Source organism: Notechis scutatus, chromosome 8, assembly GCF_049901735.1.
Source record: "Notechis scutatus isolate UNSWTSFEM ecotype Mainland chromosome 8, rNotScu1.2, whole genome shotgun sequence".
Classification (NCBI taxonomy): domain Eukaryota; kingdom Metazoa; phylum Chordata; class Lepidosauria; order Squamata; family Elapidae; genus Notechis; species Notechis scutatus.
Genome location: NC_142016.1, coordinates 25623281 through 25648299, shown reverse-complemented (window position 1 = coordinate 25648299; position 25019 = coordinate 25623281). Strand labels below are relative to the sequence as shown.

The window sequence follows — 25019 nt, the reverse complement described above, 5'->3', positions numbered from 1 at the left end:
CCGGGCTATAAATGTCCAACATTACAAATCTCTGCTTTTCACTGCTGATAAGAGAGAGAATATACAGATAGTCCTCAACTTACAACCAAAATCGAGCCCAACATTTCCGTTGCTAAGAGAGAAACAGTTGTTAAGTGAGTTTTGTCCCATTTTAGGGCCTTTCTTGCCACGGTTGTGTCGTGAATCCCTGCAGTTGTTCAGTTACTAACACGGTCGTTCAGCGAATCTGGCTTCCCCGTTGACTTGGCTTCTCGGAAGGTCGCAAAAGGGGATCACGTTGTGACCCCCGGGACACTGCAACGGTCATAAATATGAGCCAGTTGCCAGGCATCTGAATTTTGACCCTGTGACCACGGGGATGCCGCAACGGTCTGTCGTAAGTGTGAAAAATGGGTGCCAAGTCACATTTTTTTCCCCCCCATGCTGTTGTATCTTTGATCGGTCTCTAAACGGACGGTTGTAAGTTGAGAACCACCTATATTTGTCTTAGAGGAAACCGGATGGGCTGAAACCACAATTAGAGTGTATCTTAAAGTCTTTTGTGAGGTTTGTGTCTCTTTTGTGAGTCCAGGTGCGGCACCGCGTGCAAGGAATATAATAACCCAGGAAGGACAAAATTAATGTTGTGTCCCTTGGACAAAGGCAGACTTCCTCAGTTTCCCCTGCGGTGTATTTTAAAGCAGGGTCTCCAACCTTGCGCTTTAAGCCTGGAGGACTTCAACTCCCAGCCAGCTTCCCTGGCTGGGAATTCTGGGAGTTGAAGCCCTCCAGGCTTAAAGCGGCCAAGGTTGAGACCCTGTTTTAAAGGACATTGTTCCTGGGAACTATCTGTGCCTCTCACGCGGAGCCTCCGGGAGGCAAAATTAGGGGTGTCCCTCCCCCGGAAACAGGGCGAGGGACGGCCCCCTAAACGTGACACCCCCCAACCTTGGGTGGTCTTGTCAGGCTCTGCAACACTTTTTCCCATTGATGCTGGGAGCATATCCCAGCTCCCAGCCCCTTCAGCCTCCTAACACCCCTGAGAGGTAGGCCGGGAGGATGCAGGGGGGGGGAGGGGGGCACAGCGCAAGAGGAAAGGAGGAAGAAGAAGAAGAAGAAAAGGATGGATGATGAACGGTACCCTAGAGGGCAGGCGAGCCACCTTCCCCCCCAACCCCCACACCCACCGCCTTTTCCCTTTCCCCGTCGGCTCTGCCCTCCGCCCCACCCCACCCCCGGCAGCTGCCTCTTCTGTCCTCCCCTTCCTTCCCCCTCCCCTCCCGCCCAGCTGCGTCCCCCTCCCGGGAAGAATAGCGCCTCTCTTTCTCGTTCCGTGCCACTCCACCGCCCCCTCCCTCCCCTTTCACTTGTCAGCTCCTGGCAACCAATCTGCTTGGGGGTGGGTGGGTGGGTGGGGGGAAACGGAGGGGGTGGGTGGGTCTCTGCTTCCACGTCAGGGGCTGGGCAGCTCCCTCCGACGCTCCCCCCGCCCCCGGTCCTCTCTTCCCCGCACCCTCCCTTGCCGGCTTGCAAGAGCGATATGCGGGGAAAGCGGAGCCGCTGCCGCCCTCCTCTCGCGCCCGCTCGCTCTTCCCCAACGCGCTTCGGTGGGTTTCGCTCCCCTCGGCCCCGCACAGCCCTCCCGCTTCCTCCCACCTCTGGGGCTCCCCCGTCGCCCCCTCCATCGCCTCCTCACCCCCGTTTCCCTTCGCTAAGCACCGAAAGAGACGGGGAGGGACCCCCGGGGCGGCTGGGAGGGTGGGGGTGGGTGGGGGGGCTAGGCTTTTTTTCTCCTCCTTCGCTGCGCCTCCCTTCCTTTGCGGGTGTGTGTGGGGGGGGTCCATCTCCATCTCCACCGCCCCCAGACCCCGCTTTTCCTGGGGGAAGCAGGAGGAGGAGGAAGAGAGGCTGGCTAAAGAAAGAGAGACAGAGGAACTGAGCAAAGGAGGACTGGGGAGCCCACCCACCCAATTCCCGTCCCGGCCGGTCCGTTCCCCTGCCTCCGTTGCACCTGGATGCCTCCGCTCTTCCTCCGCTGGACACACCTCCCTCCTCCTTCTCCCACCCCTCCCTAAAAGCTGAGCATCTTCTTCGCCGCCCCCCAAACACCCCCTCCCCTGCTGGAGTCTCCCGGGTACGGCGGGGAGTCCTCCGCGCCTTCGGCTTGAAAATGCTGGCAGGTGGATCGGTCCATCAGAACGGGCTCTTTCCTTCGGCCCCCCAGCAGCCGCCGCAGCCGCCGCCGCCGCCGCCCTCGCTGTCCCAGCCGCCGCCGCCGTCGTCGTCGTCGTCGCAGCCGCCAGGGGGGCCCCAGCCTCAGCAGCCCCCCCAAGCCGCCCCGCAACCCCCCATGGATTCGGATCCCCCCGACTCCAGGAAAAGGCCCTTGGAGACCCCCACCGAAGCCATCAGCACCAAGCGGAGCAACACGGGAGGTGAGTCCGGGGGGGGGAGCGCCGAGCAGGTGGGGCGGATGGGTGGGTGGGCTCGGACGAGGTCTGGTCCTGCGGCGGCGGCGGCGGCGGCGGAGGGGTGGGGGGGGGGCGGGGGGCTTCATCTAATGATTGAGGCAATCAACGGAGAAGAAAGACCCTTCCCGTTCCAAGCCGGCTTCCCAACCTGCGGGATGAACGCCTGGGCTGAGATGGGTGTGTGTGTGTGTGTGTGTTTTTTGGGGGGGGGGGGTCTGTGGGAATTCCGATAGGGACCCCTGGCTCCTGAAAAGACCCTGCCCCATCCTTGGGGAGGCCACCTCCCTAAATAGAGTCCCTGACATCCCAACTCTTTCCTGCAAAAAGCCCCCCCTCCCAAAAAAAACCCTCTTAAAAGGGAAAAACGGGCTAGCAGACCCGGCTCTCTTTCTCTATCCGGGCATCAAAGAGATCTATTTTTCCTTCCCCCACCCCAATTTTTTCTCCTTTCCTCTTCCCCCACCCCTTCATGTCCTTCCTCTTCTCTCCCCCCACCTTTTGGGAGGGGGATTTCTTCTCCCAGCTTCCAGTGTGTGGCCTTTCCCCCCCCTCCTTCATGACCCAACCCCCACCCACAATTTGCCCCCTCCAGAGCCAGAGGCTGAATCTGGCTTGGATCAAAAGGGGATTTTTTTCCCCTTGTCTTGGGCCCTGGGAGGCTCTGGGTGAATTGGGCCCTTCCCTTCCTTCCCCAGCCTGTCTCCGGGGACAGCATCTGGGCCTCCACCTTCCGCCTTTCCTGACTCGAAAGGGGTGTGGATGTGTGGATGCACACAAAAGAGGACCCCCCCACACACACACACCCCTCTCTTTTTCCCCTTCGTTTTCCCAGCCCTGGGTCCACCTCAGCCCTTCACAGCTGGCTATGTCAAAATGGAGTCGGCTTGTCTACTTAGGAAGGGAAAGGAGAGAGGGGAAAAAAATAATTAATTATTTTTTTTGCACCCAGAGGGACTGTGGAAAACCTGTCAGTAGTCCCTTCTTCCTCTCGCCCTCCTCCCCTCTGCAGCAGCAGCAGCAGCAGCAGAGGAAATGGAGAGGGGAAGGATGTGGAAATGTGAACAAAAACAAGGATGCGAAAGGGACCTGGTGACCCAGGGATTTCTGGGCAAGGAAGGAGGGACTGTGCCAGCTAAGGATCTTTGGGGGATGTGCTGGTTTTTATTTGCTGCTGTTTTGAATGGGGGGGGGGAACCGCTTTGAAAAGGATTGGCTTTGAGCTGTGGATTTTAATTCTCGTGCTGTCTGAAGAAAATAGGAATCTGGAACATAGCAATCCCTCCCTCCCTCTCTTCCTCCCTTCCTTTTTTCCTTCCTCCTCTTCCTTTTCTTCCCCTCCTCCTCCTTCTCCCCAATAGGACAATTAGCAGTCAGTTTATGTGTGTTTTTACTCATTATTATTCTTCCTTCCCCTCTTTTCCCTCTTCCTCCCTCCCTCCCTTCCTTCCTCCCTTCCTTCCTCCCTTCCTCCTCCCTCTTTCCCTCTTCTTTCCTCTCTTCCTTGTCCCCAATAAGACACTTAGCAATCAGTTTATATGTATCTTCTACTCATTATTATTCCTCCTTCTCCATCTCTACCACTACTTCCACCCTCCCTTCCTCCCTCCCTTCTTCCTTCCCTGACCCTTCTGTGAAGGGCAACTTCAATTCCATGAGGTTTTCGAGAGCGCTTTTGTGCATTTGTTCCTTCCCTCGTGCTAAGAATAGATTCCTTCTTATCATGATGATGATGATGATTACATCGTGATTGCATCTGGGTCTGTTTTATTGCTTCGAATGATGATCCGGGCTGTGGAGGCGCCCACTGAAACGCGTGGCTGCCCAGGCAAGGCAAGGGAGTCAACGCTGACACCACCCTCGCCAGGCAATTAACATTTGGGAGCTGCAGCGTTAAGGCCGAAAGCAATTAATACAGCTGAGAAACAGCTTTGGGGTCCTGGAGGAAAATGTCCTGCTTTGATGATTACGCTCTGACCAGAGAGATGGGAAATAAATAAGGGCCTGAATAGCCAAGCGGGGGTTTCCTGTCCAGGCCTGGAGGCTAAAACATGAGAAGAAGGGTTGCAGGATTTGGGTCTGGCCGGTCTAGAGAAAAGAAGGACTAGGGGATGACTTGACAGCAGCGTTCCCATATTGGAGGGGCTGCCCCAAAGAAGAGGAAGGGGTCAACCTGTCCTCCACAGCCCCAGAAGGCAGGACAAGAAACAACGGAGGGAAACTATTCCAGGAGAGAAGCAACCTGGCATTAAGGAGGAACTTCCTGACAGGGAGGACAGTTAACCAGTGGAACAGCTGGCCACCAGAAGTTGTAGGGTCTCCGTCACTGGAGGGTTTTAAGAAGAGACTGGACAGCCGTTTGTCTGAACTGGGATAGGCTCTCCTGCTTCAGCAGGGGGTTGGACTAGAGGACCTCCAAGGTCCCTTCCAGCTCTATTCCGGTTGATTCATTCACTGATTGATCGACTTGAGGAAGGAAAGGGGAGGAGAAAAAAAACAGGCCAGAAATGGAGGAATTCCCCGGTTGGGTGGCCGTCCCAAGCAGGCTGCATCAGAGGGGATAAAGAACGCGATGAAGCTTAATTCAGCAGACCGTGCTTATCAAAAGCGGTATTTATTTTAAAAGGGCACCTGGACTGATTATTATTATTATTTTGTGGAAGAAGAAAACGTTTCGGTCCCTATCCCAGAAGCCTCCCCCATTGTAGCTTCGTCAGCTTCCGGGATAGGAAGCCGAAACATTTTCTTCTTCCACCCAAAAAAAATAAAATTAAAATTAAAAGGAGTCGAGTTTCCTTTCAAAATTAAAAACCGCTTTTGATACAACCATGACCTGAATGACCGAGGATCTTCCTCAAACTGTGGTGGTGATGTGCCCGGCTGGCCCTGCCTCGGTTTTGGCTTTTATGATTGAGGGCCAGTCTGGGTGGCGTTGGGCTCATTCCAATATGGATTTTAGGGAGGAAGAAGGGAGTGAATTGGATGGCACAACAGGAAGGCGGGAGGGAGGAAACGCACCACCGAGATGTGTCTTCGTAGTACCTAACGGGGTGTGTGAGTGAGTGTGTTTGTGTGTGTGTGTGTGTGTGTTGCAACGGACAACGGATGGCGGTGGAAATGCGCAAGGCGGAAGGCCAGGCAGGCCTCACGGCCCAGCTAGGAGGTCAGTGAGCCTGGGGTCTCCAAAGAGCTTCTGTGCATGTGTGCCGCCCTGAACCCAGAGGGAGTGAAGGTCAAAACAGGGTGGGATTATTATGATATATATTTTTTTTAAACTCAGCGTCCGGTTAGGGGTTTCGTTTTTGTTTTTGCTTTAATTTAAAAAAAGGGAAGGTTGCTGGAGCATGCCAGAAGGGCGAAATAGGAAGGGATGCAAATGATCGGATTAATTGTGGCTTGGCTTGGTAATCCCAGTGCCGCCGGTGTGTGGAATATGTGGGAAAGCATCATCAAGACCAGGCAGCTCCTTACTACAATGGACAACTGGGCCTTGCCGGAGGAGGGCAGAGACAAGCGTGGCATCATTGCCAGCTGGGCGGCCCGAGGGAGAGTGTTAGCCGTTGCCCAAGGAGCATGGTGGACCCGATCTCTGGGTCTAGGGGTTTGTGTTTGCAGAGGCCGTGGGGGTAGGGAAGGGAGGCCGGCGTTTAGGGCCAGGCAGATGATTCGGTTGAGGGGCCCTGGAAGGTGGATTTGGGTGGGTATTTTTAGCTAGGAAGGTCCTCATCAGCCTTCCGAGACGAGGTGGGATGGCGGAGTTCGGAGAGGCTTCCTGGCGTCCCAGCCTGCCCTGGCCTCGGGGTTTCTCCTTCGTGCTGAGGGAGTGCTCAGCTCTTCGGTGCTCCTCAAGGAAGCCGACTGGCTGGGGCGAGGGGACGTGGCTGCTGCTTCTCTCAAAATGGCTGCAGAGGCGACATCTCCCAGGCCAAAGCTTACGTGCGAGGAGACCCACAGGGGAGATGTTCCCTTACCCACCACCATCATCCAAAACAGAATAACAGAGTAGGAAGGGACCTTGGAGGTCTTCTAGTCCAACCCCCTGCTCAAACAGGGAACCGCAATACCATTTCAGACAAATGGTCGTCCACTCTCTTCTTAAAAGCCTCCAGTGATGGGGCACCCACAACTTCTGGTGGCAGGTCGTCCCACTGATTACTTGTTTGAACTATCAGGAAATTCCTCCTTAGTTCCACGTTGCTTCTCGTCCTGCCTTCTTTGGTGCTTTGGAGAATAGCTTGACTCCCTCTTCTTTGCCCCCCCCCCTCAAATACTGGAATGCTGCTATCCTGTCTCCCCTAGTCCTCCTTTTTTATTAAACTACAGAGACCCAATTCCAGCAACCGTTCTTCATACGTTTTAGCCTCCAGGCCCCTAATCACCTTTGTTGCTCTTCTCTGCACTCTTTGTAGAGTCTCCACATCTAACATCTAAACCAGCGGGTCCATCGTGTTTTACAGTGGGGGGGCCGGGAACCTTGGCCCTTTTATAGCTTGGGGACTTTAAACTCAGGAGTTCTGGGATTTGAAGTCCACAAGTCATAAAAGGGGCAACATTTCCCACCCCTGTTTTAGAGGTGGGGGGGACTGAATTAATACGGAAACGACAGGTCCTGCCCACACAAGAGAGAGCCCTTTTCACAAAGCCGTGGGAGCAGAGAGCAAGGAACGGGTGAATCAACCATCTTTCCAAGTTTTGGGAGAGTAAACAACTCCTCCCACCACGGCACGGTCTTGTTGTCGCTGTGGTTGTTGTTGCTTTTGAGATGAGATGCCTTCAACACCCCCCCCCCAAAAAAAACCCTCAGTAAAACCAGCCATTGGTGGTTTGCACAAAGAAACATCAATCCTGCATGCAACAAAATTAACCTGGATTGCTTCTTTTCTGGGTCTTCTGCACCATCAAAGAATCAAACGGACTGGATCTGCATCGGATGCCAGGCTGCTCACGTGCGCATGCGCACAAAACCCCACCACCACCAATGTTGGTTAAAAATAACCAGGTTTGTTGAAGTCCGCAAATCTTAAAGAGGCCAAGTTTGAAGAGCTGCCTGCCTGCCTGCCTCCTGGATGGATGGGAAGGTGGAGCATGTGTACACTCGGGGGGTCCCTGAGGAATGATGGGTTTTGGGGGACATCAAGATGGTTGACTAGGAAAAGCCAAAAGAAGCAGAGAGGTACTGCAAGTAGGGGGAAAAAGGGGATTCTCTTTTGAGGGGATCTTGGATTCTGGGGTGATGAGGGTTTCCTTTAGGGCTGGATCAGGGCCCCAAGAGAGGAACAGTTGGTCCTTTAGGATTTTAGAGCAAAGGTATCCAACCTTTTGTGGACTTCAACTCCCAGAATTCCCCAGCTGGCTGGGGAATTCTAGGAGTTGAAGTCCACATTTTTTTTTTTTAATAAACTTTATCAATCTTTTATGACTTTAAAAACAAACAAAAAATGTAAATATCTCAACATGAACAGTGTGTGGCATTCATCTTATACTCTTATTTTGTGCATGATTTACAAATATATACAATTTATGTGAATGTAAGCATTTAACCTATATATTGCTTATCATTAATTTTTCATCCTCCATCTATCTTAGCTCAATCCAGTCATACCATTTCCCCCAAATCCTATAATACTCGGACTCGGAAGTCCATGAATCTTAAAGGGGCCAAGGCTGGAGACCCTCGCTCTAAAGCTCTACAGTTGAAGGCTGGTGGGCTTCCAACTCCCAGAATTCCTGAACTAACATGACTGGAGGAGGAATTCTGGGAGTTGAAGTCCACACGCCTTCAAGCTGTCAAGTTTGAAGAGCCCTGCTCTAAAGGCCTAAATGACCAAGTGACCTTTAGAGACACGCCGATGATGGGGACGAATGCTTGCGTGTGGGCTCACTTTCTTGATCTTGAAGGATACAGGCATGGCCTGCTACCTGATTTCCAGACCTCTGCGTTGTATACAGGTAGTCCTGGGTTTGCAACCATCCATTTAGTAACGGTTCAAAGCTATAACAGCACCGGGGGGAAAAACCCTGACTTAGAACCATTTTTCATGCTTATGACTTTTGCAGCAGCCCTGTGGTCCCATGATCCAAATTTGGATGCCGGTCAACTGGCTCATCTTTATGACAGTCACCGTGTCCCTGGGGGTCACGTGAGCCCTTTTGGCCACTGTCTGACAAGCAAAGTCAATGGGGAAGCCAGATTCACTGAACAACTGAATGGCTAACTTAACAACTGCAGCAATTCACTTAACAGCTGTGGCAAGAAAGGTCGTAAAACGGAACACTAGAATAGAATGACAGAGTTGGAAGGGACTTCGGAGGTCTTCTAGTCCAACCCCCTGCCTAGGCAGGAAACCCTACACCATTTCAGACAAGTGGCTCCAATCTCTTCTTAAAGGCCTCCAGTGATGGAGCATCCACCACTTCTGGTGGCGAGCAGTTCCACTGGTTAATTGTCCTCACTGTCAGGAAATTCCTCCTTACTTCTAAGTTGCTTCTCTCCTTTATTATATTCCATGTGTTGCTTCTTGTTCTACCCTCAGGAACAAAAACTCACTGAACAGGTGTCTCGTTTAGCCACAGAAACTTTGGACTCAATTGTCATAAGTAAAGGACTACCTGTAGATGGGGACATTTCTCTTCTTTGCCCGACCTACAGGAAGGTGAGGGTAATGCTGGCAGTGGGCACAGTCTCCAGGAACCCCCCCCCCCAAAATCCCTTTTAACAGATTAACAGAGTTGGAAGGGACCTTGTAGGTCATCTAGTCCAACCCCTCGCCCAAGCAGGAGACCCGACTACACCATTTCTGACAAATGCCAGTCCAATCTCTTCTTGAAAGCTTAAGGGAAGATATTGGGTAGAAGGAGGCCACCAGAATTAACAAGCTATCGCCCACAGGCAGAGCAGAATAGAGTAGATGTTGATTGCAAGTCAGAAAAAAGTTGGCCCTGAAGTGTTTAAGCGGTTGGATGGCCAACTGGCAGGGATACTGATGATGTTACCTAGTTTGGTCATGAAACATGTGCAAGAAAACCAGCAAGGTCAGGGAGCACTAAGGACCCTTCATCTCAACCCGAGCTACATATATTCTCCTTTATAGCGATGCTGTCATGATGAATTTTACTGGAGAGGAAGTTGACTTGATGTTGGTGATGGCGGATGTTGATGTTGAAGATGGTTGGACTTGGTGGTGGACCTAATTGGACTTGGTGATGCCCAAGGCCCACCCAACCTGTAAACATGATGGATTAATAGAAGAATTATAATGCTCAAAAAACCCAAAGGGGACAGGACAACGCCACTTTAAATCCCAGAATTCTTAGCAGCGGCCTTGCTGGTTGAAGACTTCTGGGAATTGACGTCTACAGATCAGGGCTTACCAAACCTGAGTAAATTATCCAAAATGGGCTAAAAAATGTGTTTTTTTAATGAAACGGGACATTTAAATCAAGTTGAAATATTATCAGGGTCTTATAGTGTACACAAACTCGGGCACTTTAAGACATGTGGACTTCAACTCCCAGTATTAAGAATTAAGAGTTGTAAATCTAATCTTACAAAGCTTCTCCTCCAGTAATATTGAATTGCTAACTAGGGCATAGAGTCCAGAAGTATTTCGCGGGAAGAGTCCTCCACTCCTCTACTCGCAACAGAATACCCTACATCACCAGGCTTGAAATTTTGGGCTTGGACAACCTTGAACTATGCCGCCTACGGTTGGACTTAAACGTAGTACACAAAATTATCTGCTACAATGTAACTCTGTTGTTACCTTCTCTACCCCCCCCCACTCCTTTAACCTCAAACTATCCACTATTGACCTCACCCCATTCCAAAGAGGTCTGCAAGGGGAGTGCATAAGTGCGTCACCGTGCCTCCTGTCCCTGTCCTATTGTCCCCATTGAATCGCACCTATTTCCTGTATTCTTACTCATGTTCATTCTATTATCTTGTAAGCAGCGATTGACAAATCAAATCAAATAAATAAATAAAATAAATTCTGTGCTGGCTGGGCAATTCTGGGAGTTGAAGTCCACACGTCTTAAAAGTGACCAAGTTTAAAGAATCACTGGCTTAGAGGGTTTGGGAATAGATCAAATACCAACAAAGAGGCCGTTTCCCGAAATCTCAAGCTCTCCGATTTGTGATTGCTACCAATTTGCTTTGGCCACAACCCTCCAAGAAGGAGCCGAAGGGGAAAATAACGGCTAACCAGCCTATCGATCTCAAATATAGATTTTACACAGCGCCTTGAACTCACAAAAATATTTGGCACTCGCTGGGCAGGTCCATTCTGAGGTTGGTGTCAGCAGGGTTTCTAACAATAGTTTGTTGGGATCAGTGAATTTCAGGGACACAACTTTGTGGTTTTCCTGGCTGTAATTTGGAAAGAATTTTGACTTCCCAGTGGTGGGTTTGCCTGCTGCTTTCCCCCTACAGGCAGTCCTCGACTTAACGCCTATTCATTTAGTGACCGAAATTACAACAACGCTGGAAAAAAGGGACTTGCGACTGTGTCAGCTTTGGAAGCCATATTCCACGCTGCCACATAGCCTGAGAAAGTGGGAAGGGGGTGATTTCAATGGAGTAGTTCTAAGTAGACCAAATAAAATTCTTTTAGTCGTTCAAGGTTATTAAGTGTGGCGCAGGATGGAAAAAGGATCTTACACTGGGACGGATCGTGATTGGTCCATGTGATGTGATGATGGGGGAAAAGGGGATGGATTGTAGTTTGGGACATTGTGGGAAGTCCGGGAAACTTCTAGTTTCGGGATTCCACAGATGTGCCAGGTGCTATTCCAATAAAGGTACTTTTGAGAGTATGCTTGTCTCGGAGTTACTGATGGGAATGGAGGTTTGCTGGAACGCTGACAGACTGTTTTTCACACTTACGACTGCTGCAGCATTCCCCTTGGTCACGTGATCAAAATTCGGATGCTTGGCATTCTGGTTCAACTTTATGACGGTCGCAGCATCCCTGGGGGAGAAGGGTCACGTGATCCCCCTTTGCAACTTTCTGACAAGCCAAAGTCAACGGGGAAGCCCGATTCACTGAACAACCGTGTGATTAATTTAAGCACTGCAGTGATTCACTTAACAGCTGTGGCAAGAAAAGTCGTAAAATGGGGACAAAACTCCCTTATCCAACTTTGCACGTAGCAATCTAAATGTTGGACTCAGTTGTGTTTGTAAGTCGAGGACCACTTCAGATCTCGGGGGCAAAGACAGAGAGAAGCTGAGGTTCTTCATCGCTAGCATTGCCCAAGACATGATGGACAGGTGCCCATCACAACACCCAGCAGTGTCTCTGTAGGGCGTCTCAAACCAGTCAAGATGGACTATTGGACTATTCCCTGTGAACACCCAACAATATTGCACAAACGACACAGATTATGCAATCTGCAATGGACACACCATCTCCTCACCTCATCACCACCTTGAAGATAGCAAGGAAATGGCTTTATCTTAGACTAGGTCCCTTAACTATTGGCCCAAAAGTGCTTTTGCAAGAGGCAACTGGACTTTCTGGGTTTTTTTTCTTTGAAAATGTTTCGCTTCTCATCCAAGAAGCTTCTTCAGCTCTGACAGGATGGTGGGGAATGGAAGGATTGATATTCCTTGCAGATAGCTGGTCATTTGCATCCTTTTAGAGGGTCGTTGAAGCACTTGGAGGTTTACCTGTGTCCTCGGGGTCACCTGAGTGGTGCAAATGGGAGTGCAGTCTTTTTGGAACAGCTGAAAGGACTGTGTTGTAGACTGAAGATAGATGATGTCGGATCCTCTGTTGAGGGAGGGCTGTTCAATTTTGACATAGATGGCCTCTTTCAAACCAGCTGTCCTTCTCTGTCCAAAATGTGGACTTTGCTGTCTTCCAAAGAGTGGCCCTTGTCTTCCAAATGCCGATGGACTGCAGAATCTAGTCCTGATGGGGTTGTTCTCCTGTGTTGTGCCATGTGTTTACGAAGTGGCTGTTTTGTTTCCCCAATGCACAGATCTGCACACGGCCCCCTGCATTGTACCGCATATACTACGTGGCTCAGTTTGTGCCTGGGTGTTTTATCCTTGGGGTGGACCACCTTCCGCCTTAGCGTATTCTTGGGTTTGAAGTGTGGTTTCCGTCAGAGCTGAAGAAGCTTCTCGGATGAGAAGCGAAACGTCTTGAAAAGGAAAAACAAAGAAAGTCCAGTTGCCTCTTGAAAAAAGCACCTTTGGGACAACCCTGACCTGAATGACTGAGAACCTCCTTGGATGTCTTTCCAAAAAGTGGCTGGACTTTCTTGGTTTTTCTTTGAAGATGTTTTGCTTCTCATCCCAGAAGCTTCTTTGGTTCTTGCATTCAGTTCAGATCAACTCAGAACTGAAGAAACTTCTCAGATAAGAAGTGAAACCTCTTCAAAAAAAAACACCAGAAAGTCCAATTGCCTCTTGAAAAAAGCACCCTTGGGACAACCAGGACCTGAATGACTGAGAATCTCCATAGACCTTAACTACGGGGTTGATCTCTGCTGCTTGATCTCTCCAGCCAATTCGGAGCAGGCTTCTCCAGGAGAATTTGGGCTCTTTGCCTTCCGCCCGGCGGTTTTCCTCCGGCTGCCGTCAGAATCAAAAGGGTGGAAGAATCTCCTTGGGCCTGGCAGATGGAAGGGTCCGCAGGAGCAGTTGGCCAACCGGGGGAGGCTGTTGGTCCTGCCGCCTTCCGAGCGGTCGGAGGTTGTTATTACAGGCCATTTCATTTGTGCAAATTAAACGCCGTCGATTGATCTCGTCTTGCCCCGGTTTATTGGCTTTCGCAGAGTAGGCCTTTAGTCTCTCTTCTATCTTTAGTCTCTTTAGTCTCTCCTCTATCGTTCGCTCCGTCGTTGATGGTCGGGAGGGGGACTTAGCCGCGGGTTTGCTGGATGCCTGTGGAGGATGTTGATCATGGCAAGCTAGAGATGCGTGGCAGTATCAGAACGGCGATGGTGGCCGTGGGTTTAATAAGACCCCTTAAGCCGATTTGTCGGGGATATTGGAAACTGAACACAGGATTGCCTGAAGCTGCAATTCAGCTTGCTCATCTCCTAAAGCAGCGTTTTTCAAAATTAAAAGTGGATGGACTTCAATTCCCAGAGCTCCCTAGCCGGCTATGGCTAGCTGGGGAATTCTGGGAGTTGAAGTCCACTAATCTTAAAGTTGCCAAGATTGGACGCCCCCGATTTAGACAAAACTAAATCACCCAGGTTTTAGTTTCATCTTAGATTCAGATTAACAGAACTTGGAAGGGACCTTGTAGGTCATCTAGTCCAACCCCCTGCCCAAGCAGGAGACCCTACACTACAGGTGGCAGTCCAGTCTCTTCTTGAAAGCTTCCATTCTGACTCCAACTCAGAAGTGTCCGACCCTGGCAACGTTAAGATGGATAGACTTCAATCCCCAAATTTGTTAAGATGGATGGACTTCAATTCCCAGTCATCCTGGCTGGGGAATTCTGGGAATTGAAGTCCATGAGTCTTAACGTTGCCAAGGTGGGAAAGCCAGACATTAAAAGCTGGGTGATCAACAGAACTAACTAAAAAGAAACTGAAAACTAAAAGAGAAAGCGACTGAAACCCAGAAGGCAGAACTAAAAGCTGGATGATGAAGAAAGAGGGATTATTTTTAGAGCTCAAAATGGAGAGTGTCTTTTGGCAGACACAAGGATGCCAGATACTCCTTATATTAAGGAGAAACCTTGAAATGGAATTACTTCCATTTCAAGAGGACAGTTTTCTGATTTACCCAGTGTTTACAAGCCAGGGAGAAACCTGGCAGGGTGCAAAGGGTGGAGGAGGGCTTTATTTTATTTTTATTATTTATTTATATCCCATCTTTATTATTTTTGCAAATAACTCAAGGCAGCGAATGTCACAGATACCACTTCTTCCTATTTCCCCCACAACAGCAACCCTTGTGAGGTAGGTTGGGCTGAGAGGGAGGGACTGGTGGAACTAGAACTCCCTGTCTCCTAGTGATTGGCTCAAAGTCACTCAGTTGGTTTTCATGTCTAAGGCAGGACTAGAACTCACTGTCTCCCGGTGATTGGCCAAAGTCATCCAGCTGGCTTTTGTGGCTGAGGTGGAACTAGAACTCTCTGTCTCCCGGTGATTGGCCTAGCTGTCTTTCATTGTTGGGGTGGAACTATAACTCACTGTCTCCTAGTGATTGGCCCAAAGTTACTCAGTTGGTTTTCATGCCTAATGCAGGACGAGAACTCCCTGTCTCCTGGTGATTGGCCAAAGTCATCCAGCTGGCTTTTGTGGCTGAGGTGGAACTAGAACTCCCTGTCTCCTGGCGATTGGCCCACAATCACTCCATTGGTTTTCATGGATTTGAACTCATGGTCTCTTGCTTTCTAGCCTGGTGTCTTGACCACTAGACCAAACTTTTTGGAAGTTTTCAGAGAAGGAGGCCTGAAAAGTCACGAAGGAGTCAGATGTGGGGAAAAGAGGACAAGCCGCTTTCTCTTGGCTGATCAGCTTGGGCTCTGAGACAGTTCTAATGACTTAGCTGCTTTAATCCACCTGAGAGGGAATTCTTTTAAGTGGATTTGGACTGCAGATCCCTCTACTTAGGGAAACCCTCATGGGAATCTCATGGGGGTGTCAAGACCGGAGGGAGGCAAAAATATCCAAGAATGGACGTGGTTAAGTTTCTCGAGTCTTCATCACAAGAAGCCACTTTTATTTCCAAGTGGCCCACTAACAAAATAAGAATAATAAGAATAAAAAAATTATGTTTGCTAACTGAGAAATTTGTCAACTGAGTTTTGCTCTGTTTGGCTGGGGAATTCTGGGATTGGAAATCCATGCGTGCTGGCTGGAGAATTCTGGGACTTGAAATGTGTGCATGCTTCCTGAGCAATTATGGGAATTGAAATTGTACATGCTGGTTGAGGAATTCTGGGACTTGCAGTCAATGCAGGCTAGCTGGAGAATTCTGGGAGTTAACGTCTGTGCATGCTTACTAAGGAATGCTAGGATTGACATCCGACCATGCTGGCTGGGGAATTCTGGGATTTTAAGTCCAAGCATCTTAACGTTGCTAAGGTTGTGAAACACTGGACTAAACACTAGACTTACATACACTAAACCTGGTTAACTGACACCCTTTTAATATATACTGATAGGGACCCATTGCCTTTAGTCTGTCTCTAGAAGTGTCATCATCTGAAATCTAATATTTACTTTTAGCAGTCAGGATTATCCCTTTTCGATGGCTCCTGCTTTGCAAGTATCGAGGGGGGGGGGAACCCCACCACCCTTGTCCTTTTGTAGGAAGACCCATGTGTGTGGCCACAATTCCTGGGCCCAGCTTCAAAAGCAAACATCTGAAGGAGAAAAAGACCAGCTTCTTAAGGTAACCAAGGGCAACAGAAAGCATCTTTTAAAGAAACCAAGTTATTTCCCAGGAAGTAAACAGAACATCTGTTATTCTCAGCTCCCAGGCCCCAAGACAAACAAAAAAGGCTGGTTTAGACACTGTGATGACTTTTCTGTATTAGTGAGTTATGCCTAGATCGAGGAGTTTTGTGGACTTCAACTCCCAGAATTCCCCAGCCAGCCATGCTGCCTTAAGCATTAAAACCAGCTGGGTAACTCTGGGTCAATCACCAGGAGATGGGGAATTCTAGTCCCATGAGAGCTGGTTGAGTGACTTTGGGCCAATCACTAGGAGGCTGGGAGTTCTAGTCCCATCTCAGGCATGAAAGCCACCTGGGTGACTTTGGGCCAATCGCACCCTCTCAGCCCAACCCACCTCACAGGGTTGTTGTTGTGTGCAAAACATGAGAACAAAGGAGTATTGGGTCTGTTTGTCACCTTGAGTTATTTCCAAAAACAATAAAGGTAGATTTTTTGGGGGGAAAAAAATTACAAGGTATTTTCATAAGATTGTGGGAAGAAGGTCGGCCAAAATTCTCAAAATCCGGAGTGAAAAGAGAGTATGTAGAGCAGGCTGGGGAATCCTGGGAATTGAAGTCCGCAAGTCTTAAAGGGGCCAAGGTTGGAGACCCCCTGCTCAAGATACTCGCCTTGCACTCCGGATTTTGAGAGAATTTTCTCTGCCCTGAAGTTTTGGAGTGTAGCAAGAATTTCAGGCTGGCTGACACACTGCAAGCAGTGGATCTGATGGATCCGTTTCTTTTGTGGGCGAGTGCATTTACTTTCTGCAAATTATTTAATGCAGGAGCCCTGAGCTGCAAGCATTTCAATAAATTCTGGAGGGCTGCAAAGGCAAAAAATGTGCTTTGCCTTGTCTGCAATCCATCTCTTGTCAGCTGGTTCTCTCTAGGGTGCGCCCAATTTCTAATCTTTGTTTGTGCAAATCGCTTAACTCTATCGGTTAAAGGCCTCCCAGCCGTACACTTGTACGGTTTGAAAGTCTGGGTAATTTTAATCTTGGGTGTGTCTCTGTGTAGCTGGGTTTGTAAATGTGTTTTACTGTATTCCTGGGATCCAGTTTACGATCCGGTCTGATTCGCAAAACTGCAAAGACTTGGATTAGGCTAAGTTTATTTTTACGAAGAATTAGTACCCCTTGATAAAGCCTTAGTAAGGCCACGCCTGGAATTCTGCATCCAGTTTTGGTCACCCCATTACAAAAAAGATGATGAGACTTTGGAAAAAGTGCAGAGAAAAGCAACTAAGACAATTAAAGGCCTGGAGACAAAAACATATGAAGAACGGTTATAGGAATTGAGTTTGGCCAGTCTAGAGAAAAGAAGGACTAAGACCAGGGGTGGGATTCTACCAGTTCGCACCTATTCACTAGAACCGGGTGTTAACCTTCTAAGCAGTTGGGAGAAATTACTGGTCTAATCCTGTAAGGAAGGCAGGAAGGAAACATTCTGGTGTTGCTTATAGAAACTGCCTCTCCATTAACCCTTATTACATTCTTGGCAGGACTGGACTTCCTGTCTCAGGGACTTCTCTGGAGTTTTTTTCCCCTCCTTTGCTGGTCCTTTGCTTGTGTGGAGTGACCATTCAAAGTTACAATGGCACTGAAAAAAGTGACTTATGACTATTTTTCACACTTACGACTGTTGCAGCATCCCCACAGTCATGAAAGGCCAGGCGAGGAGAGGCGTGCCTCGATGTGAGTGATATTGAGTTGGCCACACCCAGCCAATAAGATGACCACCAAGCCACGCCCACCCAGTCACATGACCACCAAGCCACGCCCACCAACTAAGCCATGCCCACAGAACAGGTTGTTTAAAAATTTGAATCCCACCCCTGACTAAGGGGGACATGAAGGCAGCATTCCAGTATTTGAGGGGCTGCCCCAAAGAAGAGGAGGTCAAATTATTCTCCAGAGCACAAGAAGCCAAGACAAGAAGCAACTGATGGAAACTAGTCAAAGGAGAGAAGCAACCTGGAGAACCTTCCTAACAGTGAGAACAATAAACCAGGGGACCAGGTTGTCTCCAGAAGTTGTGGGTGCTTCATCACTGGAGGTGTTTTTTAAAGAAAAGACTAGATAGCCACCTGTCTGAAGTGGTCTAAGGCCGTGATGGCGAACCTATTGCACGCGTGCCAGAAGTGGCACGCAGAGCCACTTCTGCCGACACGTGACAGGTCGTCCGGAAGCGCTCCACTGCGCATGCGTGAGCCCCCCACCATCCAGCTGATTGTCGGGTATCTGCCACGCATGCAAGGCGGGAGACGCACACGTGGGAGACATGTGCGCATGCACAGAGGCATGCGGCATGCAGGGGGGTTGCATGTATGGTGTGGGGGGTCACGCGCGCCTGCGCAGGGGGGTGGGGGCAGTCGCGCGCGCATTGCATCTTGGGTGCAGGCATGTAAGCGTGCGCATGCACACGCACTTTTGGCATGCAATGTGGAAAAGGTTAGCCATCGTTGGTATAAGATCTCCTGCTTGAACAGGGGGTTGGACTAGAAGACCTCCGAGGTTCCTTCCAGCTCTATTCTGAATTTGAAATTTAGTTTTGTCCTGAAAAAGTGTTTAAAAACCCCCACTTTCTTGGGATGGGTTAGAGCAGGGGTGTCAAACTCAAGGCCCGCGGGCTGGATCCAACCCATGGGGTGCTTAGATCTGGGCCACAGGGAGGGGGGGATGCCCTGGAAACAGCAAAGGACCAGCCCACTGTGTCTCTCCCAGCAAAAACAGAGCTCGGCCCTCCCGAGCTCCGTTTTCGCTGGCAAAGGGTTGCAAGGAGGCTGTCGCAGCCGGAAACGGAGTTCGGGAGCCCGCTTTCGCTGGCAAAGCCCTCGGGCCACCGACACGAGTGACGTCAAGCTGGCCACGTCACACGCACACACCCCGCCCCCGAGGTCAAACCCAACTCGGATGTGGCCCTCCATGAAATGGAGGTTGACACTCCTGGTTTAGAGGCTTCTCCATCGAACCCTCCCCATCGTTGTTTTTCTTCTATCCTGAACAGCCCCGAAGATCTCAGTGGGGAACCTCGCCTTGCCTTCTGTAGGTCACCCAGGAAAACCTAGCGAGGTGCTCGGTTGTGCTGGGGGATTTCTGATTTAAAAAAGAAAGAAAGAAAGAAAGAAAGAAAAGAAAGGAAGGAAGGAAGGAAGGAAGGAAGGAAGGAAGAAAGAAAGAAAGAAAGAAAGAAAGAAAGAAAGAAAGAAAGAAAGAAAGAAAGAAAGAAAGAAAGAAAGAAAGAAAGAAAGAAAGAAAGAAAGAAAGAAAGAAAGAAAGAAAGAAAGAAAGAAAGAAAGAAAGAAAGAAAGAAAGAAAGCTGGGGAAGAGAAGAAGGTGTGTTGGTGTGCATGTGCAAACGAGGGATCTGCTGCGATCTCAATGGAAGGCAGGGGGTTTGGGCTGCTAGGGATTCGCAGGGGTTCTGGAGAGCCCCTAGCTATTCTGTGCAGTTCAGAGAACCTCCAAATCCCCCTCCTGGCTGGCTCCTCCCACCCTTCCCCCTCCCCTCCCCTCCCCAGGAGTCCCCACATGGCCCATTTTGGATGCAGGTCACTGCAGGGCGTGCACAGAGACTCAGGGAGGGTGAAAAACGGGCCTTCCGGAAGTTTGGGAAGGCCAGAAATGGGCCTGTTTCCGGCTTTCCGAGAGCCTCCGGAGCCGGGGAGGCCATTTTCACCCTCCCGGAGGTCCGAGGAAAGCCTCTGGAGCCCAGGGAGGGCACCCCACCCCCACCCCGCCGTGGTGCAGGAGGCCGACTAGGCCACGCCCACCCAGCAACCAGGCAGAGAACCCGTTGCTAAAATGTTTGAATCCCACTCTCAATGGGAGGCTTTCATTTAGCACCAGAGTTTTGCAAGGGGGGGGGGGAGCAGATCACATGTTCTCCTTCTCCCCGGCTTAGCCATCGCCTCTCCTTCCCCCGAGCACAGGTGAGACAGGCAGGAGAAGTAGGTCAGCCTCCTCCTGGAGTAAGCTCTGTGCAAGAGCAACCCCTCCATTCGGGTCAGGTAAAAATAGATACTCCTGAGCGAAAGTGAAGGGATGGATTTGGAGTGCCGGATAAGAGCAGACTTTCTGCACCGCTCGCCATATGCTTCCCCGGACAAACGCCAAAACGGATTTAATTTTTTTGTTGTCATTGCAATTGTGTGTGTGTGTGTTGAGAGGGGATTGTAAGCAGGACGGATGGAGAGAAGTCAAATTTGCTTATAGACTCCATAGGTGCCTTGAACCGTGAGATGGGTGCCAAGGCATTGGATGACCATCAGAAATACAGGGAAATATAGAACAAATATGAGCATATATAATTTTTATATAATAGCATATAAGCCATAACTAGATGGAAAGATTAGAGGTTGAAAGATGGAATTACTATGTACGCTGAAATAATTTCATTGGCATTAAAATGGCACATTGAAATATTGTATAACTACTTCAAAACAAACTTGTATATTAATACTAAGATTACCTAAGTTTGATTAATGCAACAAATATTATTAATATTATTATTGCTACTTGTATCAAAATGAATTATACCCAGAGGCCACACTGTTCATGTATTGATATTGATGTATATTTAAAAATAAAAATCTAAACTTAAAAAAAAAAGAAGAAATACCACGGGGATGCTGCCACAGTCTTAAGTGTGAAAAAAAACTACGATTATAAGTCACTTTTTTCAATGCCGTTGTAACATCGAACGGTTACTCGTCAAATGGCCGTAAGTCAAGGACTAGCCTGTATTCCTTGACCGTAAATCAAGGACTAGCCTGCAACTCAACAGTTTCTGGCTCCCAAGAGCTGAGTTCTTCCCTCTCTAAACCGAGTTGCGTCCATTTAGGCCAGGGGTGTCAAACTCAATTTCATTGAGGTCCCCGTCAAGGCTATGGGGGGTGCGACCAACTGGGTGGGCATGGCTAGTTTGACACTACTCCCCAAATTGTTGGCATGTTTCCTCTTCACATTGGGTAGTCCAGGACGGCCCCCCAGGCCGGATCCAACCCCATCAATTTTCTCCACCAACTTTATCCAAATATCTGGAAAGGCTTGAGCTAAGGAGTCAGGGCAAACCTCAGTGTAAAATTAATATTTTAAGCACAGCCCTGGAGGCTGGTGGCTTAGCATGCTCATCCCAACTCAGCTGGCTTGAGTCTCTTGTATGAAATCGTAAGGGCATTCTTCCTCCTCCTCCTCCTCCTCCTCCTCCTCCTCCTCCTCCTCCCTTAAAGAAACTCTCATTTTGAGCAGACAGAGCAAACTCGATTAGGCTACTGATTATTAAATTACGGAAAGGCCACTTTGCTTCAAACCTGCCATTTCAGGATTGGTTGGTTTTTTTCCCCCGGCACTGGAAATAGCTGCAGAGCTTTGGATTGCAATGCAAGGATGAATGAAACGGCCCCATTCACACACGTGTAAGAAAACCACCGTCGCCACTGACTTTCTAGAGGACTGTCCCAGGGAGGAGTTTGAAAGTGAGGGTGTGGGGGCAAAGGGTGTGAGGAATGGAAGGAGGTTCATTCAACTTTTAGAACCAGAGCCCAAGCTTCTAGTCCTCAGGGTTGTGGAACGGAATGGAATACTGAATAACAACCGAATTGGAAGGGGCTTTGGAGGTCTTCTAGTCCAACCCTTGCTCCAGCAGGAAACCCTATGCCATTTATAGGGTTTATAGAGTAGAATAAAATATAGAATAGGGTTTATAGAATATTCCAGTCTGTAAACTATAGGGAGAATAAAATAAGGATAGGATAGGAATAAAATAAGAATAGAATAGAGTAGAATAGAATGGAATGGATTGGAATGGAATAGGAACAGGAATAGGAATAGAACTAAACCGAACTGATCATATCATATCAAAGGAGAGACATGGCATCTTTTAAGTAAGGAACTTGGATACCAGGCTTACGATGTCCCTTCTTTCAAATAAATCAGTGACATTTGCTTGGTTGCAGAGCAAGCTGGGTGTTTTATTGCTTCGGCTTTGCAAAACCGGTGGGTTTTGGGAGAAGCTGAGTGGGATTGATGGGAACAGGTGACAGGAATGAGGCTGAAAAGGCATTTATGAAGCATGTTGTGTCTTAAAACCCAGGCAGAAAATTCAATTTTGTTCCTGCGGGCCTCAATAGAGTCATAATTTTCTTCCTCAGGCCCCCCTCCAGGCTGCTGAAGTTTCTCCAGCTATGGCCCCACCAGTCCTAAAAAAAATGTCACTGGTGGTTTTTGGTGCTCTGTTTCTACTGCAGCTTTAAAAGCTGGGAAATCTCCTAGCCAGAAGCTGACCTTCTCAAAATATGGAGAAATATTTCTTCCTGCTTTCTGGCCCTTAAGGATACCTGGGTCACCCCATAATATTCACAAGTGCTAGAAATAACAGGATGTAAATTAAAAAAGAAAAAAGAAATACTGTGAACGAAGGTAAATCCCTGGATCCAATCTGAGTCGGTCCTGGGGACCAACCCGGAGGTTTTAGGCTCATACTGGACTCTGGGAACTTCTCTTTCTCCAGAATGTGTGCACTGGATCATTGTATTATAAAAAAGGATGCTGAGACTCCGGAAAGGGTGCAGAGAAGAGCAATAAAGAGGATTAGGAGGCTAAAACACATAAAGAACAGTTACAGGAACTGGGTCTGTCTAGTTCAATGAAAAGAAGGATTAAGGGGGGACATGATAGCAGCGTTCCAATATTTGAGGGGCTGCCCCAAAGAAGAGGAAGGGGGTCCACTTATTCTCCAAAGCCCCTGAAAGCAGGACGAGAAGCAAAGGATGGAAACTAATGAAGGAGAGGAGCAACTTAGAACTAAGGAGAAATTTTCCAACAGTGATAACAATTAACCAGTGGAACTGCTTGCCACCAGAAGTTGTGGCTGCTCCAACACTCGAGATCTTTAAGAAGAGATTATTAGACAACCATTTGTCTGGAATTGTACGGGTCCTCTGCTTGAGCAGGAGTTGGACTAGAAGACCTCCAAGGTCCCTTCCAACTCTGTTATTCTGTTATTCTGACTGTTCTACCCGTTGTATTTATATGATGCCTGGTTGTGTGCAGCTTTTAGTTGTTAATTAGGGTGTTGATGGCTATTAAGTTGTTAATTGTTGTTCCAGATTCAGTGCTGAGTTGGAGAATTAAGCTGACTGTGGAATGGGCTGTTCCCTGGAGAATGTGACTTAGCTTTTTGCAGATTAATTTATTTGTAGGGGTCTTTAGTTCGATGCTGGGGCTGCAGCTACGGGGAGAAAGGGGATTGGTGGGATTCAACTTATTTTTACTACCGGTTCTGTGGGCGTGGCTTGGTGGACGTGGCAGAGGAAGGATACTGTAAAATCTCCAGTCAGAGGTGGGATTTGCCGGTTCTCCGAACTACTCAAAATTTCCTCTACTGGTTCTCCAGAACTGGTCAGAACCGGCTGAAGGCCACCTCTGGATTGGGTTAAGACAAGACCTCGCCTCTTCTTGTTGCTATTTATTATTTTCATGCTTACTGGCTTTTAAAGTTTGCAAGCTTCTCAGAGTATTACCTCTAGTCTAATAAACACATAAAAAGAAATTAAAAGACTGGATGCTACCTGCAGCTTCCTGCTCTGTTATCACCCTTTACACAAAGAGACACAATTCCTTGATGGGCACAATCGGATAGTGTTTGACTTAGGACCACCACTGAATTCGAAATATCCCTTGCTATCCAAGACAGTCGTTAGGTGAGTTTTGCTCCATTATACGACCTCGCTGGCCACAGCTCTTAAATGAATCACTAAGTTAGTAATATCGCCGTTAAACGAATCCGGCTTCTCCATCGACTTGGCTTGTCAGAAAGTGGCCAAAGGGGATCGTGTGAACCCAGGACACGGCACCCGTCATAAATATAGGCAGTCCTCGACTTACAACAGTTCATTTAGTGACCGTTCAGAGTTACAATGGCTCTGAGAAAAGGGACATGACTATTTGTCACAGTTATGACCTACTGTCACGTGATCCAAATTCAGACACTTGGCAACTGACTCACACTTATGACGGTGCCGTAAAATGGGGGCAAGACTCACGTAACAAATGTCTCCCTTAACGTCAGACATTTGGGGCTCGATCGTGGTCATACGTCAAGGATTACCTGTATGAACCAATTGCCAAGCATCCAAGTTTGGGGATCATGGGAATCCTGCAAGGCTTGGAAACGGGTCATAAGTCACTTTTTTCAGTGCCGTTGTAACTTTGGTCGCTAAAGGAACTATCGTAAGTCGAGGACTAGCTGTCGTTTCACAGTCGGAGAAGGTTTTCGCTTGATTGAGACTTCTTTTGCGATGCCTCACAAGATTTTGTCTCTTGTTTCCTTTCCTGCAGAAGATGGCGAGTACTTCCTTAAGGTCCTGATTCCCAGCTATGCCGCCGGATCCATCATCGGCAAAGGGGGCCAAACCATCGTCCAGTTGCAGAAGGAAACGGGAGCCACCATTAAGCTCTCCAAATCCAAGGATTTCTATCCAGGTGAGTGGACCAATCCGCCTTTCTCTAGCCCAGCACAGCGGAGATGCGTTAAAATTGCAGGTGTTATTTTGCTCCCGGGATACGATTTTATTTTTTCCCCCTAAATATTCTGGGGCGCTTGGTACGTTTCTGGGTTGAATATTGACTCCAAAATGGAATGCAAGTTAGTCCTTGGCTTATGACCACAACTGAATTTAATTCTTTATTGTCATTGTATGTATATATATACATATACATATACATATACATATACATATATATATACATATACATATACATATACATATACATACATACATACATACATACATACATATATATATATATATATATATATATATATATATATATATATATATACAGTATGCATACAACGAAATTCACATAACACACAGAGACCAGACCCAATATGCATGCACACATGACAATCCACAAACACACCTGCACCCATGAAAACTCCCCGCCCCTAAAATACACACACAAGCCTCCACACAACAGACCAAGAAATACCTTCCAACAGCTCACTGATGGTGGTCCTTAAGTTCATTGTTAAGTGCAATGATAGCTCTGGGGTAAAAACTGTTCAGAAAACGTGTGGTCCGAGTTTTAATTGTTCTGTATCTTCTGCCAGAAGGCAACAACTTCACAAAGATTGTGAGCAGGATGGGAAGAGTCTCTGA

At 48.5% G+C, this 25019-nt stretch overlaps 1 protein-coding gene across 2 annotated transcripts in view; it reads left to right on the top strand.

The window, feature by feature from the left end:
- Positions 1-1918: 1918 nt before the first annotated feature.
- The window catches only part of NOVA2 (NOVA alternative splicing regulator 2), a 37273-nt gene continuing 14172 nt past the window's right edge, over positions 1919-25019 (top strand). Inside the window, exons 1-2 of one of the 2 annotated variants that reach the window (XM_087971251.1) lie at positions 1919-2414; positions 24196-24339. In XM_087971251.1, coding sequence (XP_087827377.1) covers positions 2150-2414; positions 24196-24339 — 409 coding nt within the window. In that variant the 5' untranslated portion in view covers positions 1919-2149. Of the gene's footprint in view, positions 2415-5510; positions 5611-24195; positions 24340-25019 lie in introns of those variants that run through there. The other variant, XM_087971250.1, reaches the window with a different exon arrangement.